The 14002-nt window shown below is 38.4% G+C and overlaps 2 protein-coding genes across 2 annotated transcripts; both read left to right on the top strand.

Annotated features, from left to right (window-relative positions):
- The first annotated feature begins 181 nt into the window (after positions 1–181).
- On the top strand, positions 182–6712 carry LOC107194862 (zinc finger protein 474-like). The gene is made up of 8 exons (XM_015584569.1): positions 182–263; positions 509–1034; positions 1197–1671; positions 2607–2723; positions 4038–4127; positions 4210–4470; positions 4711–4879; positions 6552–6712. Exons 1-8 carry the CDS (start codon positions 182–184, stop codon positions 6710–6712), a joined length of 1881 nt encoding a protein of 626 aa, XP_015440055.1.
- Positions 6713–8018: 1306 nt separating this feature from the next.
- Positions 8019–13747, top strand: LOC107194995 (elongation factor 2). The gene is made up of 13 exons (XM_015584730.1): positions 8019–8083; positions 8982–9196; positions 9277–9470; positions 9752–10194; positions 10281–10394; positions 10592–10738; positions 10932–11172; positions 11367–11534; positions 11724–12013; positions 12090–12299; positions 12378–12560; positions 12649–12906; positions 13155–13747. Exons 1-13 carry the CDS (start codon positions 8081–8083, stop codon positions 13221–13223), a joined length of 2535 nt encoding a protein of 844 aa, XP_015440216.1. The 5' UTR covers positions 8019–8080; the 3' UTR covers positions 13224–13747.
- Positions 13748–14002: the final 255 nt, after the last annotated feature.

The raw sequence follows: 14002 nt of genomic DNA, 5'->3' as shown, positions 1-14002 counted from the left end.
CCTTGCGTGTTTTATAATTTCTTTTTTTATACATGATAGATCCAGAATTCGGTTAAGATCTGTTATGAAATTACAAAGTGAAATTCCACTCGAAACGTGAGAACCGTCTTCGTGGATTGGTGATATCGGGAAACTTCGTTTAAATTCCAAGTGACGTATTTTCGGAATCACGGCGGCGATCATGAAATGGAAAAAGAGCCCGACAGAGTTCCTACCGGAGAAGACATTCTTGGTGATCAAGGATGATCTGAGCATGCTGGAAAGTAAGTACATACCTCATTATTCGAACAACTATACAATCGAGCGTAAGATCATAGTCGTAACTAAAATCGCATCGAAGAGAAATTAATCTTTAAAATGTAAACTGAAACCCCTAATGATCTACAAACTCGTGAACATCTAGTATATTTTCAATTTCAATCGTTCCAAATAAGAAATCAGGTTGAAATCGATCGTATCCATCGATTCTCTTGGAAAAATGAATAAAACCGAGACGAACGTTCCTCAGAAAAAGGACAACAACGGGGAAAATCGAAGACCCCGGACACCGGCACATGGCCGCCTAAATGTAAACGCGACCAATCCCTTTATGACGACCCGGAACGGCCGAAGACTGCGAATCTCGAGAAACCAAGTGTCCTGGACCCAAAGCTGGTCGACAAACTGGACATGTCGTTGTTGAGCAAAGAGCTGTTCAGCGATTCCATGACACGGTACCGCCACGCCAAAGCAATTAGTGGGGGAGCGTCGTCGTCAAGGTGTCGGGAAAACGTCACTATCGGTGGCGAGCAACAGCAACAACAACAGAGACCAACGTCAAACGGCACGGGGACGGCGTCGTGGGGCAACAACAACGGTTTCGCTTCGGTGCGTCACAAACGACGTAGCTTCGAACAGATCCTTGACGCGAGAATCGGTCAGCTAGACGTCACCGCGGAGTCGCCGAGGATGCAGAAGCAGGCACGTATCACCGGGCAGGATGTCCCCAGGAAGACCACCATCGACAACAGAAAACTGGATGACAATAATAATAGGTTCGTGTCTAGTTTTAGAATTCAGGGGGAATTCAAACAGGCTCAGGCTCTCTTGGTCGTACACCTTTAGGGAGTCTAGCGATTCTCCTGAACTCGCGACTTTTAGTTTATAGGCGAGAACTCGTGCGAATGCTTCGACTGTAATCGTATCCCCTTGATTAGAAACGGAACGACCGGCCATAAAGTTCCTTCGTTGTCTACACTGAAGAAAAAAGTTTCGAGGCCGACGATACAAAATGATCTGGAGGTGTTCACGTCCACGTCAAGCAGAGGCGCGCCAGAGCCGTGCAAAAGTTGCGGTAAGCCGGATCAGCCGGAGCGTTTTCATAGTCATCCGAAGGGCACGCAACAAAAGCTGAAGGACAGCCCGACGAACTCGAAGACGAAGACCACGTTCCCGAAGTCGGTTCAGAAGCCGGTCGCCTTGAATTTTCGTAGCGATAAGAATAAGAACAGGGTCGAGGAAATAGTTCAGGAGGGAAAGGTTAAATCGTACAGCCCTCGAGGGCCGGATAACCCGCCGAGTAGACCATCCTCGGCGCCTGTTAAGAAAGGGCCAAGGACTATTACTTGTTACATCTGCGGCCGCGAGTTTGGCACCGCCAGCTTTCCTATTCACGAGCCCAGGTGCATGCAAGTAAGTCGAACGATTAATTAACATGCCCCAGGTTTGGTCGATACTTCTAATAAACCTAATGGGTGAACCTAAACCTAAGCACTCGTGCTAAGATTGCAAAGAATGTGGAATATTTGAAAAATCATATCTGTTCAATTTATTTCTGTCAGGCTGTTCTATGATAATTTATCTTTCGGTTAAACGAATAATAAGTTGTACAATATTCCGAATCAGGTGTGCAAAAGATGAAAGAACCACCGGGACCGAGTATAAATTGTTCACGCGCGAGAGATCTAATTTTATGCTGAACTTGAACTGTATTATTCATAAAGTCGGATAGTATCAGTCGTGATGCATGAATACTATTGAATTCTCCTATCTGAAAGCATGTAATACGTCAAGGGTCCCTGTGGAATCGATACGACCATATGTGCGACACGTATATTGTTCGAAACGTTCACATATGTAGATACGCAACCGACACCTCCTGGCTACCGTTATAGTTGAATACTATACAGGTTGATCAGTGCCATGTAATTGCACATGACTCGCAGTTTGTGTACATTCGGTTCGATATATGACCTCGACTATTGTTTACATACCCATGTATACATGCAATAGCCACGAAAGATCATTAATCAGATCTTGTGTGTGTTTGATTGTTTTTACGATAAATTCATTACCACGTATGGAACTACAATTACTCCTTTAAAACTGTAAGCTCAGACTTTATGAACAGTTCTAAATTAGACTTATAATTCCCTCCACGACAATTACCTATACAAGCATTCATGTCTCCACAAGCGAGGACCTCTACGATAAATGATAACCCCGATTCTTCTCGTTCTCTCTTTATGTCAATCAAAAAGAATATCCACTTAGCGCCAGATAACGGTGCTTCTTACTTTTATTTCTCACTGTTTTAATATCGCGATTGATGAATGTTGTTCCCGTAGAAATGGGAACGAGAAAATAACTCCTTGCCCGTGAACCAAAGGCGTCCAACGCCTCAAAGGCCCGACGTAGCGATCGATCATTCGGAATGGAACGCGGTCGCATGGGAACAGAGTCAGGTATTGTATTATAAACGTTTCCTTAAACCTATAAATCGCAACTATAGATCGATCGGAGACCACGTTTTTCATGAATACTTCATCAAAGTCAAATTAATCGGCGTGAGTGGTCTGACTCGTCTGAGCACTTCCGTATTTGTCTGTACGATCAACGAAATGTGTTTTGATCGACGAAATGAGTCATTCCATTACGTTCATCAGAGACAACACGGATCTGGTACATTATTGGCGATGATGTAATGTAATTGAGGGGCGTCACGGGTGCATTCGGTTATGAACAATGCACAATGGACTCGAATATATGGAATTCATATCTATAAACGCTAGGATAAATAGAGTTCTTCATAGAACGATAAGTTCCTTCGGTAGAACCAATACAGTATATCTTACTGTTAGTAAAACTACGATAAGTTTTCAGATCGTTAAAAAAAAACTTTACGATTTTGCCGGTGCTCTGTATTATGAGTAGAGAGTTATATTTTAAGACCAGCAAGCAAAAGTTTATTTTAATGAGACACGAGAATTGATCGTGATATACGGGACCGTGAGCTTTTTTACGCCGTGAATGGTAATGGGACTCGTTAATGTTCGCCCTTACGCGCCTGCATACATCGTAGGAATGCAAATAGGAATAACAAGTGGGGGGGAGCTTATGAGGTTTCTAGTTCCACAGAGAGATCGTCGTCACGCACTATAATCCGCCAGCCCTATCGTGTTCAAGGTGCTGCCCTACATTTATCGCATATACGCGTTTACCGTTGGTATGTTTGATCTAAAAAACTAAGAGCCGCATTGCGACTCGTTAAGTTCGACTTTTAAAGTCGAACTTACCTCTTTGGGCTTTTAGTTTTTCTCAAGCTATGCTTTCATCCAGGATCGATCTGATGCAAGGCGCATTATACCGTCGCCCGAGTTTTTAACTGTTCTAACTCCATTTTTCAAACAAAATTTAGTTAATCTACGTGCGTCCCATTGGCCCAAACAATAGACATTTTGAAACTTTGAAAGTTTTTTTTGTTTTAATGGTTGTATCTCCCATACTAACAATTAAAAATTTATCTTGATAATAAGATAGAATTTTGTTAAATATTGCAATAAATAGCTATTCAGTAGATGATAGTGTGTTTGATTATTTTACTACTTTCCTGCTTCTGTAATGTTAAACTTCGTAAACTGTAAACTCAGTTTTTCAGTTTAGACAATTGGAGATAGAACAATTAAGAACTAGAGCGACGATTTCATTGACGAAGCATCTAGAATTAATATGATTAAAAAAAAAAAAATAGAAAAATAAATCGATTGTTACGTTTCCAGGCGCAATTGCTGCCGTGCCCGAAATGCGGAAGAACGTTCCTGCCGGAACGCCTGTTGGTGCACCAGAAAAGCTGCAAAGCATCGCCAAAGGTGACTCGAAACTTCCACGAAACTTACCATAAATAATTTCCATGAATTTTTCGGCGATCACAACTAAATTCGAAATCGATAGAATTCCGATATCGAGAAATCGGAGAGCTCGACCACGGAGAAATCGGTGAACGCCTCGCGTGCAGGACCGCCGACCGTCACCTGCCAGAACTGCGGCCGAAATTTCGGCACGAAAAGCATCAGGATACACGAGCCCCAGTGCGTTAAGCGTTCCCAAGTCGAGAATGTGAGACAACCAGTCCATCTGCGTAAGAAAGAACCGCATGTGCCGGCGAAGCTGGAGACTGTCAGCATGCAAGAACTTTCGACCAGCCCAACGGGGGTGAGTCGTCGTCGAAAGAACGCTTATATTCTCCAGTTTGCCTGATGAGATCTGTCCCTGTTCGATCGAACCGCCCTCGTGTAAATAAATATCCTCGTGGAAACGAAAGTATATTTGTACATCGTCTACATGCTGTCTAAAGTATTCATTTGTCACGCAATAAAATTGTCCGTTAAGCATGTGTTTGGGTGTTGTCAATGGGAGTGGGACGTTGAATAGCGAAAGGCGGATTGGTTTTAGGATCAGCAGAAGAGGACGGTTACCTGTTACATATGTGGCAGAGATTTTGGATCGAGTAGTATAACGATTCACGAGCCACAATGCTTGAAGAAGTGGCACGCGGAGAACGACAAGCTGCCGTCTGGTCAGAGAAGGAAAGAGCCGCAGAGGCCTGACGTGATCTATAATCGTGAGTGAAAAAATCTTTCTTTTTTTTGATCGACTTCGAAAAGGAAGAGGTATACAATTCGATGTGTATGTATGTTTTGTTTTTATGTATGTCCAGTTATTACTCAGCAACGAATGGATTAATCAAGATGAAACCTTTTGCATCTTGTAGAGGATGTTCCCACGTTGGGCCTGTTTACAAAACATTTCCGATTTTTTTTGTTTATTATAAACTTATTGCTTTCATTCACAATTCGTGTTCTTCCAAACAGTCCAATGTAGTTCCCTTTGATTGAGGATGTTCCCACGTTGGGCCTGTTTACAAAACATTTCCGATTTTTTTTGTTTATTATAAACTATTGCTTTCATTCACAATTCGTGTTCTTCCAAACAGTCCAATGTAGTTCCCTTTGATTTTTTCTTTACGACTATTGTCTAATTACTGAGAATGAAAACTATCTTACGTTGACCCTTTGGCACACTAGTATTGCTCCCCACATTAAATAGTACGAAAAGGTTGCAATGTAGCTACCCAGATTGCACATGACGCCTTGAAGACGCCCATTTTACGGCTATTTTAGGTCTAAGGCGCCTTTAAGCTGTCTTTAAGGCGTCGTTGGGCGTCATGTGCTATCTGGGTATGCTATTTAGTAAGAGAAAATAAGGTTTCTTAACCGTCGTTGCATTTCTGTATAAATAATAAAAATAGAAATTGTTTTCTACTTTTTAGCGCATTTCGAAGACGGTCCACATTTTTTTAAAAGAAATTTCTTATTTATATTATAAAGCTTGAAGAGTAGATTAGATGCCGAGATGCCTGGGATATGTTTATGTGTAATGATGAAAGCATAGTTTACTGTACATATTTAAGGAATAATCTGTTTTCAAAGGGTCCTTTTTGCTGTGACTGTTTATAGAGATAGTCAGTTCCAATGGAACGGGTTAATTAATGTCAGAGTTGAATAACCTTGATGATCGATTCCCCTCGAATAACTTTCATACGGCACACTTTCGGCGTAACACAGCCGACGCAATACTCTGGTTTACATTTCTGGGTTTGCTGCTTCCTATAGAAGTCGCGTAGAAGTGAAATATTGGTCGCGTGGCCGCCGCGGTCAACCAATGAACTTAAGGTCAGCGTGATTATATCGATCACAAGAGGGGTGGTACCGCTCCGAACCGGAAGCGACAGAGCCGAGCTTTATCAAATGTACTTAAAATAATCCCTAATGCATATCCTTATACATATAGGCGGGGTGAAATCTGAAATCATAAACTGAGAAAGAAAAAATTATTGAAAGAATACTTTATTAATTTAAAAACGCGACGCAGTGTGGTATTTTCCCAATCCAGCTAAATTTAATTTTTAAAAAAATTGATATATATATATACATATTCTTTTGTTTATATCAAATCTTAAGAAGTCCAGAATTATAAAAATTAACTTTTCTGTAGACATATAAGTACAATATTACGTACAAAATTTTGCAACCTTACGCGTCTCTTATAGATCTTCATGAGCTGAATACGAATCTGCAACCGAAATAAAATACCACATTGTGCGACGATAACAGTGATTTTCCAAGCAATTTATGAAAAGAGAGAAATAAATAATATCTTCACTTTATACGCACGCGTGTTCTGCTTTTTTAAAGTGGTTTTTATAAATATTAAGTAATGTTATTTATGCACAGGTGATCCGGAAACAGGGAATGCGGTAATAGACGTGATGGCGATGGCGGAAGCTAGCTGGAAATCGCATTTGAACCAACTGGTCCCGTGCAAACATTGCGGAAGAACATTTAATCCTGATCGTGTAATCGTTCATGAACGCAGTTGCAAAGGAAATCGCTAAAATTACGTTGTTTACTGGAAATTTTACTCGATTCGAATAGAAAGACAGAATTGACTTGCGAGATCTCTCTCTACCACTTATAGTAATAAACCAAAGAGTGTAGCGTCAAAGTCTATTTTTTCTTCGTTTCGATTGTTGTAGGATCGTGTTTCATTTTTTAATGTAAATTCTGTATCAGGAATGAATTCTCTACCTTAGTTGAATGTTTTATCAATAAGCGATCCACCATTTGTTCTAAACAATGTAAATAATTAATATGGTTTTTCTATTTTTCTATTGTAAAGCTACAATGCATGAGTGCACGTACATTAAAAAGAAGTTGCAATTGTTACTGTTTTTCCTTCTAATTTCACGAAATAAGGTATTGACTCATTGAAAAAATTCTTTTCGCCAATTTTTAGTAATCGTACGTTTATTCATTAGAAGTGTAATCATTTCGTAGTGTAGTATGTATATAATAGGAATCTGTAATATGTACGTTGCACAAACATTAGTGTCTTTAAAATTGAGTGTTTAACGAGAAAAGGCACAACCATCACTATTTTCGTAAAATGTATGTAAGCATTAAGCTGAGTCATAAATGATTTCTACTAGAGCCAATGAAAATTACTACATTATAATTTAATAGTAATAGAAGACACACTATGTATTAATTTTAATTGCAAGTGTCTTACACGAAAGTGAATTCAAAAAATAATAGTTGAAGTTGTTTATGACTCTATCCACTATATAACATGTTTTTTGTACACGTATCTGCGTATAATAGATATAGAATTATAATTACTAAATAAGTGTAACATTTTGTATGAGTACATTGTTTACTATCAGAAACAGGAAAATTAATATTTAGCGATAAATGTATCAGTAACTATCCAGTGATTCTTTCGTAACTTTTCTATCTTATCTTCACTTCCATCCCTCACTCTTCCTGTTCCCTCAAGCTACAATTAGTATATTTAACCGATTTTGTTATAGTAGTATTTATGTTTCCAATAATATCTATAAAATAAAGAAGAAATAGTACAAGTAGAAGCGCAACATTTTTTTATGCAATTTTTTAATTTGAACCATTTAGGTGGCAGCACCGGACGCAACAGTTGCCACGACTCACATCCCAAAGATTAACGGATTGCATTTAAATCCCCAAGTCGCATGCAACGTGCGCACGCATATTTGGCCACGTAGAAGGGATCACGAAATTCCAATTGGTCCTGTGCACGACACGAAATACGCGTGACAAGGGGTGCCCTCTACCGTGCACGAAACATTCGTCCCTTTCACGAAACTCGTGTTCTTTCCCAGGGAGTCCGCCATTGTTGGTGCACGTATATTTCTGACCAGGCCAACGAAAATCGGACAACATCCAAAATGGTACGTACAATCATCGAAAAGTATTATAAACGCGTTGATCTGTACGGTGTGCGGAATGCAGAGGTACGAATATTTTTTGAAGCACGAGTGTCACCAGGGTTCGGGAAAATTGAAAACTGGCGGATTACTTGGGATTGCGCAACTCTTTTCGAGGATGAATTTTGAAGTTCGCGATGAATATGCCGGGGCAAAAGTCTCTGACGGTTCTGCAGATATTCCACGGGAACAATCCTGAGAATTTTCCGTAGGAATGGCTCAGAGTTGTCGATGTTCTGAGCAGAAATATGTTTCGCCTCTCGTTTGGGAGGCAACGTGTCGTGGAGCTCTGTAAAGCTTTTCATGCGAATCAGCATGCTCTCAGAATATCGTGAGCCTTTGTGAAAAGCGCTTTTTATTGGCCAACGTTTCGTCTATTGGAAACATTATGGAGTCATTCACCAGTTTCTTATTGTACACACGATGTATATAGAGCATGAGGAACTGATAGAACTCTAGGCTAAGGAATTTTAGCTCGAAAAGCACACACGGACGCTGCGCGGAGAAAAATATCCACATGGGAAGATATTTTCTTTCGTTGTAAATTCTAACGTATACGTATCCGTAATATATATCAAGATTTGCGAAGCTTTAATTTCAATATGGTCAGTATCATAATTATTAAACCTCCTTTTTAAACAAATTTACATTATTTATTCGTTAAAATATTCCATAATTTGGAGCAATCTGAAATGTTTATGTATTTAATATTGAAATTTCGTTTCTTTTGAAGTATTCACAACATTACATTTTTGACTTCATGCATATCTTGATAGTATTGTATGTAAAAGTCAATTTATATGGTACTTCTTGGATAATTATATATATATTTTGTGTATTAACCAAATACTTTTTGTTCCAGGTGAACTTCACGGTGGACGAGATACGTGCCATGATGGACAAAAAGAAAAACATCAGAAATATGTCCGTCATTGCGCACGTTGATCACGGAAAGTCAACTTTGACTGACTCCCTTGTGTCCAAGGCTGGTATTATTGCTGGTGCCAAAGCTGGCGAGACCAGATTCACTGATACCCGTAAAGATGAGCAGGAACGTTGCATCACCATTAAATCCACGTAAGTTCAACTTACTGTTACTACTGTTAATTAAGGATTTTTTTAGCTTCTTACAACTAACAGTTTACATATCTTTATAGGGCCATTTCTATGTTCTTTGAGCTTGACGAGAAAGATTTAGTTTTTATCACAAATCCTGATCAACGTGACAAAGAGGAAAAGGGTTTTTTGATCAACTTGATTGATTCACCTGGACACGTAGATTTCTCTAGTGAAGTAACAGCTGCTCTTCGTGTAACTGATGGAGCTCTTGTGGTTGTTGATTGTGTATCTGGTATGTATTTTATAGTTGGTCCCTTTGATTTCCACGAGAACCCTTCCAGCACGAACAGTGTTACTCTGTAGTGCATCAGCTGGTTTATCTGGCTGATGTACGTGAACAGTGTTGACGGTGCACCAATGGAAGGAGATTAAAGACAGCTGTGTTTAAACGCTGTTGGTGGACCTCTATCCTTATGTCCTTTACTAATATGCTACGACACAATTGCTACAACACATTTTTATTATTACATTTATACTTTTATTGAAATTTTAATACTTTTCTGTTTTCTTAAGGTGTTTGTGTACAAACGGAAACTGTACTTCGTCAAGCTATTGCTGAACGTATTAAGCCTGTATTGTTCATGAACAAGATGGACAGAGCCCTGTTGGAACTTCAACTTGATAGCGAAGATCTTTATCAGACTTTCCAACGTATTGTTGAAAATGTTAACGTAATTATTGCTACATACTCCGATGATGATGGTCCCATGGGAGAAGTTAGAGTAGACCCGAGCAAAGGATCCGTTGGTTTTGGTTCTGGTCTTCATGGTTGGGCATTTACATTGAAACAATTCTCCGAAATGTACGCTGAGAAATTCAAAATCGATGTTGTAAAACTCATGAACAGATTGTGGGGAGAATCATTCTTCAACACTAAAACCAAGAAATGGAGTAAACAGAAGGAACCAGATAACAAAAGATCTTTCTGCATGTACGTTTTAGATCCAATTTACAAGGTATGTGTGTAATTAATCATTTTTTTCTGTATTTATTAAATACTGTATTATGTTCATCAATATTGATACAGTTTCAAAATTAACAGGTATTCGATTGCATTATGAATTACAAAAAAGATGAAGCAGATACTCTCCTGCAAAAATTAGAAATTGTTCTGAAACCGGAAGACAAGGACAAGGACGGCAAAGCTCTTCTCAAGGTAAGAATTGTTGGTTCAGTAACCAATCTGATTTCACCGAAGTGGAAAAATGATGATTGTTCGATAATTTCTGACACCTCTTCTGAATCTTTTTGACGGATACAGGAACAGACACTGAGATAATATTTGAAACTTAAATACATATATATTTAATTGTTAGTATATCGAATATATAGTAGTGTCCATTTTAATTTTAGGTTGTTATGAGAACGTGGTTACCAGCTGGAGAAGCTTTACTTCAGATGATTGCTATCCACCTGCCATCCCCCGTCACTGCTCAAAAATACCGTATGGAAATGTTATACGAAGGTCCACTTGATGACGATGCTGCTTTAGGTATTAAGGTATATATTTAATCACTTTTTAATGCCATCATTTATTGGTTCTTATCCTCTTATGATGATTTTATACACAGACCTGTACTGAGATAAGTGAAAGATACTAAAATTTTTTATCTGATTAGCACATTGCATTGAGATTAAATTTCTATGTAGCACCAACAAACATTGTGTCATGTAAGATAATTTTTTTTTTCAGAATTGTGATCCAAACGGGCCACTTATGATGTACGTGTCAAAAATGGTGCCGACTTCCGATAAAGGTCGTTTCTACGCTTTCGGGCGTGTGTTTTCTGGAAAAGTTTGCACTGGTATGAAAGCACGTATCATGGGTCCCAACTTCCAACCAGGCAAGAAAGAAGATTTGTACGAAAAAGCCATTCAACGTACAATTCTGATGATGGGTCGTTACGTTGAAGCGATTGAAGATGTGCCTTCTGGTGGGTAAATTTTTATGAATTATCTTGATTTACGACACCAAAATTTTCAGTACTTTAAATGATGATTGTTCTCACAGACCTGTACTGATATTTCTTGAAAGACAATAGAACGGCCAACTGATTTTTAAAATCACTAATGTTGAAATGTTTATCTTTCGGTGCACGAATTACTAAGAGTCTATTATTTATTACAGGTAATATTTGTGGTCTTGTTGGTGTCGATCAATTTTTGGTAAAAACTGGTACTATTACCACATTCAAGGATGCACACAACATGAAAGTAATGAAGTTCTCAGTCTCGCCTGTCGTGCGAGTTGCTGTTGAACCCAAAAATCCAGCCGATTTGCCCAAATTGGTTGAAGGTACGTTTAAAAATATATACAATGAAATATAAATAATTGAGATTAATTAATACAAGGATGAGACTATACATAGAGCATTGGGTTATGAGAATCCGTGATTTCATGTAAAATCTGAAAATAATGATAGAAATTATACTTTGGAACTGTACGAGTATTGTCGTCGTATAATGAAGTACTTTTCGTGTTTAGGTCTTAAGCGTTTGGCAAAATCTGATCCTATGGTGCAGTGTATCATCGAAGAATCTGGGGAGCACATTATTGCTGGTGCTGGTGAACTTCATCTAGAAATCTGTTTGAAAGATTTGGAAGAAGATCATGCTTGCATACCCATCAAAAAGTCAGATCCCGTGGTCTCCTACAGAGAAACGATTTCGGAACAATCGAATCAAATGTGTCTTTCAAAATCACCCAACAAACACAATCGTCTGTTCATGATGGCGTGTCCTATGCCTGATGGACTTGCTGAAGATATCGACAGTGTAAGTTTCATGATCTTTATGAACGTACGCAGTATTTCCTTTTTTTTTTTAAATTTATTGTTTATAATTATTACAGGGCGAAGTAAATCCAAGGGACGAGTTCAAAGGACGTGCCCGTTACTTGGGCGAGAAGTACGATTACGATGTAACTGAAGCAAGAAAAATCTGGTGTTTCGGGCCTGACGGAACTGGACCTAACATCTTAATCGATTGCTCTAAAGGAGTACAGTATCTTAATGAAATTAAGGATTCCGTTGTAGCTGGATTCCAATGGGCCACGAAAGAAGTGTGTAGTACTTGAAGACATTATCCTTACAGTCTGTTTGTTTTAGATTATACTAATAGAGGATTCTTTATATCACAGGGTGTCCTTTCGGAAGAAAACTTGAGAGGCGTGCGTTTCAACATTCACGATGTAACATTACACGCTGACGCTATTCACAGAGGTGGTGGCCAAATTATTCCTACCACAAGACGTTGCCTTTATGCTTGTCTCCTCACTGCCTCTCCTCGTCTTATGGAGCCTGTTTACTTGTGTGAAATTCAAGTAAGATCCATTTGTGATCGAAGTATTGTATATATACAGCGAATCGATTACCTTTTACGTATTTCTTAACTGAAATGATCTTTTACAGTGCCCAGAAGTCGCCGTTGGTGGTATCTACGGTGTACTCAATCGCAGAAGAGGTCACGTATTTGAAGAGCAACAGGTTGCTGGCACACCCATGTTTGTAGTTAAAGCATATCTTCCAGTAAACGAGTCCTTTGGCTTTACTGCCGATTTACGTTCCAATACCGGAGGACAAGCTTTCCCACAGTGTGTATTTGACCATTGGCAGGTCTTGCCCGGCGACCCAATGGAACCTTCCACCAGACCTTACCAAGTTGTGCAGGTAAATATTAATTTCAATACAATTTTATACGTAAATATATCCACGATCATAACTGATGGTAATAGGTAAACTTAAGTGCATTACCATTTTTAATCTCGTGGAAGAGAAATTGTTTTTTGTTTTGGTATTCCGGTAGTTTGTCCTGGCTTGCCTGAATAGGGAAACGTACAAATACCTTTTCTTTTTAATATGTTATGCGAATTTGTTATGTAATGGTTACTAATTCATAATTATTTTCGTTCTCACAGGATACACGTAAGAGGAAGGGATTGAAAGAAGGTCTCCCAGACTTGAACGCATACCTTGACAAATTGTAACCATAGATTCGCGCACTATATTTAAATATCTATTTAAATATTGTAATTCAATTAATATCGCTCGAGCCGTATACAACTGCATCGGTTTATTATGAACTTTGTTTTGCGCAGAGAAACGTGAAGAAAACACGATTATAAGTATGGAAAAGGAAGATAATAAATTGTATTTATAACGAAAACTATGTATGTTAGCGCAGGGAAGAATATTTTGTACATTTATTTAACTAAGCATCGCCACGTCATCAAGATCCCGTGGCTTTACGTTTTTAGCATATCAGCATCAAATAAAGACTAGATTGTTATTTTTATTGTGGCAATTTGTTGCCAGTTTCTTGTATAAAAACGAAGAAGAAACAAAAATTGTGATTTTTTACATTGCTTTTTTTACTACAAATTAGTCTGTTATTTTTGTTGATGTTCTCACAAATGGACGAATTTCGGAGTTACTAATAACGATAAAAATCACAGCAATGTACTCACACTGAAAGAATACATCAGGAAATTAAAGATGAATTTGAGAAACAGAATGTGTCTTTATTGAATCACTTTATTAGAAAACCTAGCTACTATTAATTGAAATACTTCACTAAAGTTATTGTGAATTATTTAAAAAATATTAGTTTTTATGAAGTATAAATCTTATTTCAGTAACAAAACATATTTTAGTAAGAACGTGTTTAAGTATTCAACTATAAGTATGGTTAAACAATCACGTTCTATGTACCAAATTTATCTTTGAATATATTTCGTTTTCGTAGATCCATGAATCTTTTGTACAT

This window comes from Dufourea novaeangliae, unplaced genomic scaffold (assembly GCF_001272555.1).
Source record: "Dufourea novaeangliae isolate 0120121106 unplaced genomic scaffold, ASM127255v1 scaffold8, whole genome shotgun sequence".
In the NCBI taxonomy this organism is placed as follows: Eukaryota; Metazoa; Arthropoda; class Insecta; order Hymenoptera; family Halictidae; genus Dufourea; species Dufourea novaeangliae.
The sequence above is the reverse complement of the archived record's forward strand: the minus strand, read 5'-3'. Positions and strand labels throughout refer to the sequence as shown.

Bases quoted from the DNA above. Each gene is read 5' to 3' on its own strand.
- LOC107194862 (XM_015584569.1), top strand. From the start codon at position 182: ATGAAATGGAAAAAGAGCCCGACAGAGTTCCTACCGGAGAAGACATTC. The intron at 4,128-4,209 runs GTGACTCGAAAC...CGAAATCGATAG, and splicing joins GCTGCAAAGCATCGCCAAAG to AATTCCGATATCGAGAAATC. The intron at 4,471-4,710 runs GTGAGTCGTCGT...GATTGGTTTTAG, and splicing joins TTTCGACCAGCCCAACGGGG to GATCAGCAGAAGAGGACGGT.
- LOC107194995 (XM_015584730.1), top strand. The intron at 12,561-12,648 runs GTAAGATCCATT...GATCTTTTACAG, and splicing joins TTTACTTGTGTGAAATTCAA to TGCCCAGAAGTCGCCGTTGG. The intron at 12,907-13,154 runs GTAAATATTAAT...TCGTTCTCACAG, and splicing joins GACCTTACCAAGTTGTGCAG to GATACACGTAAGAGGAAGGG.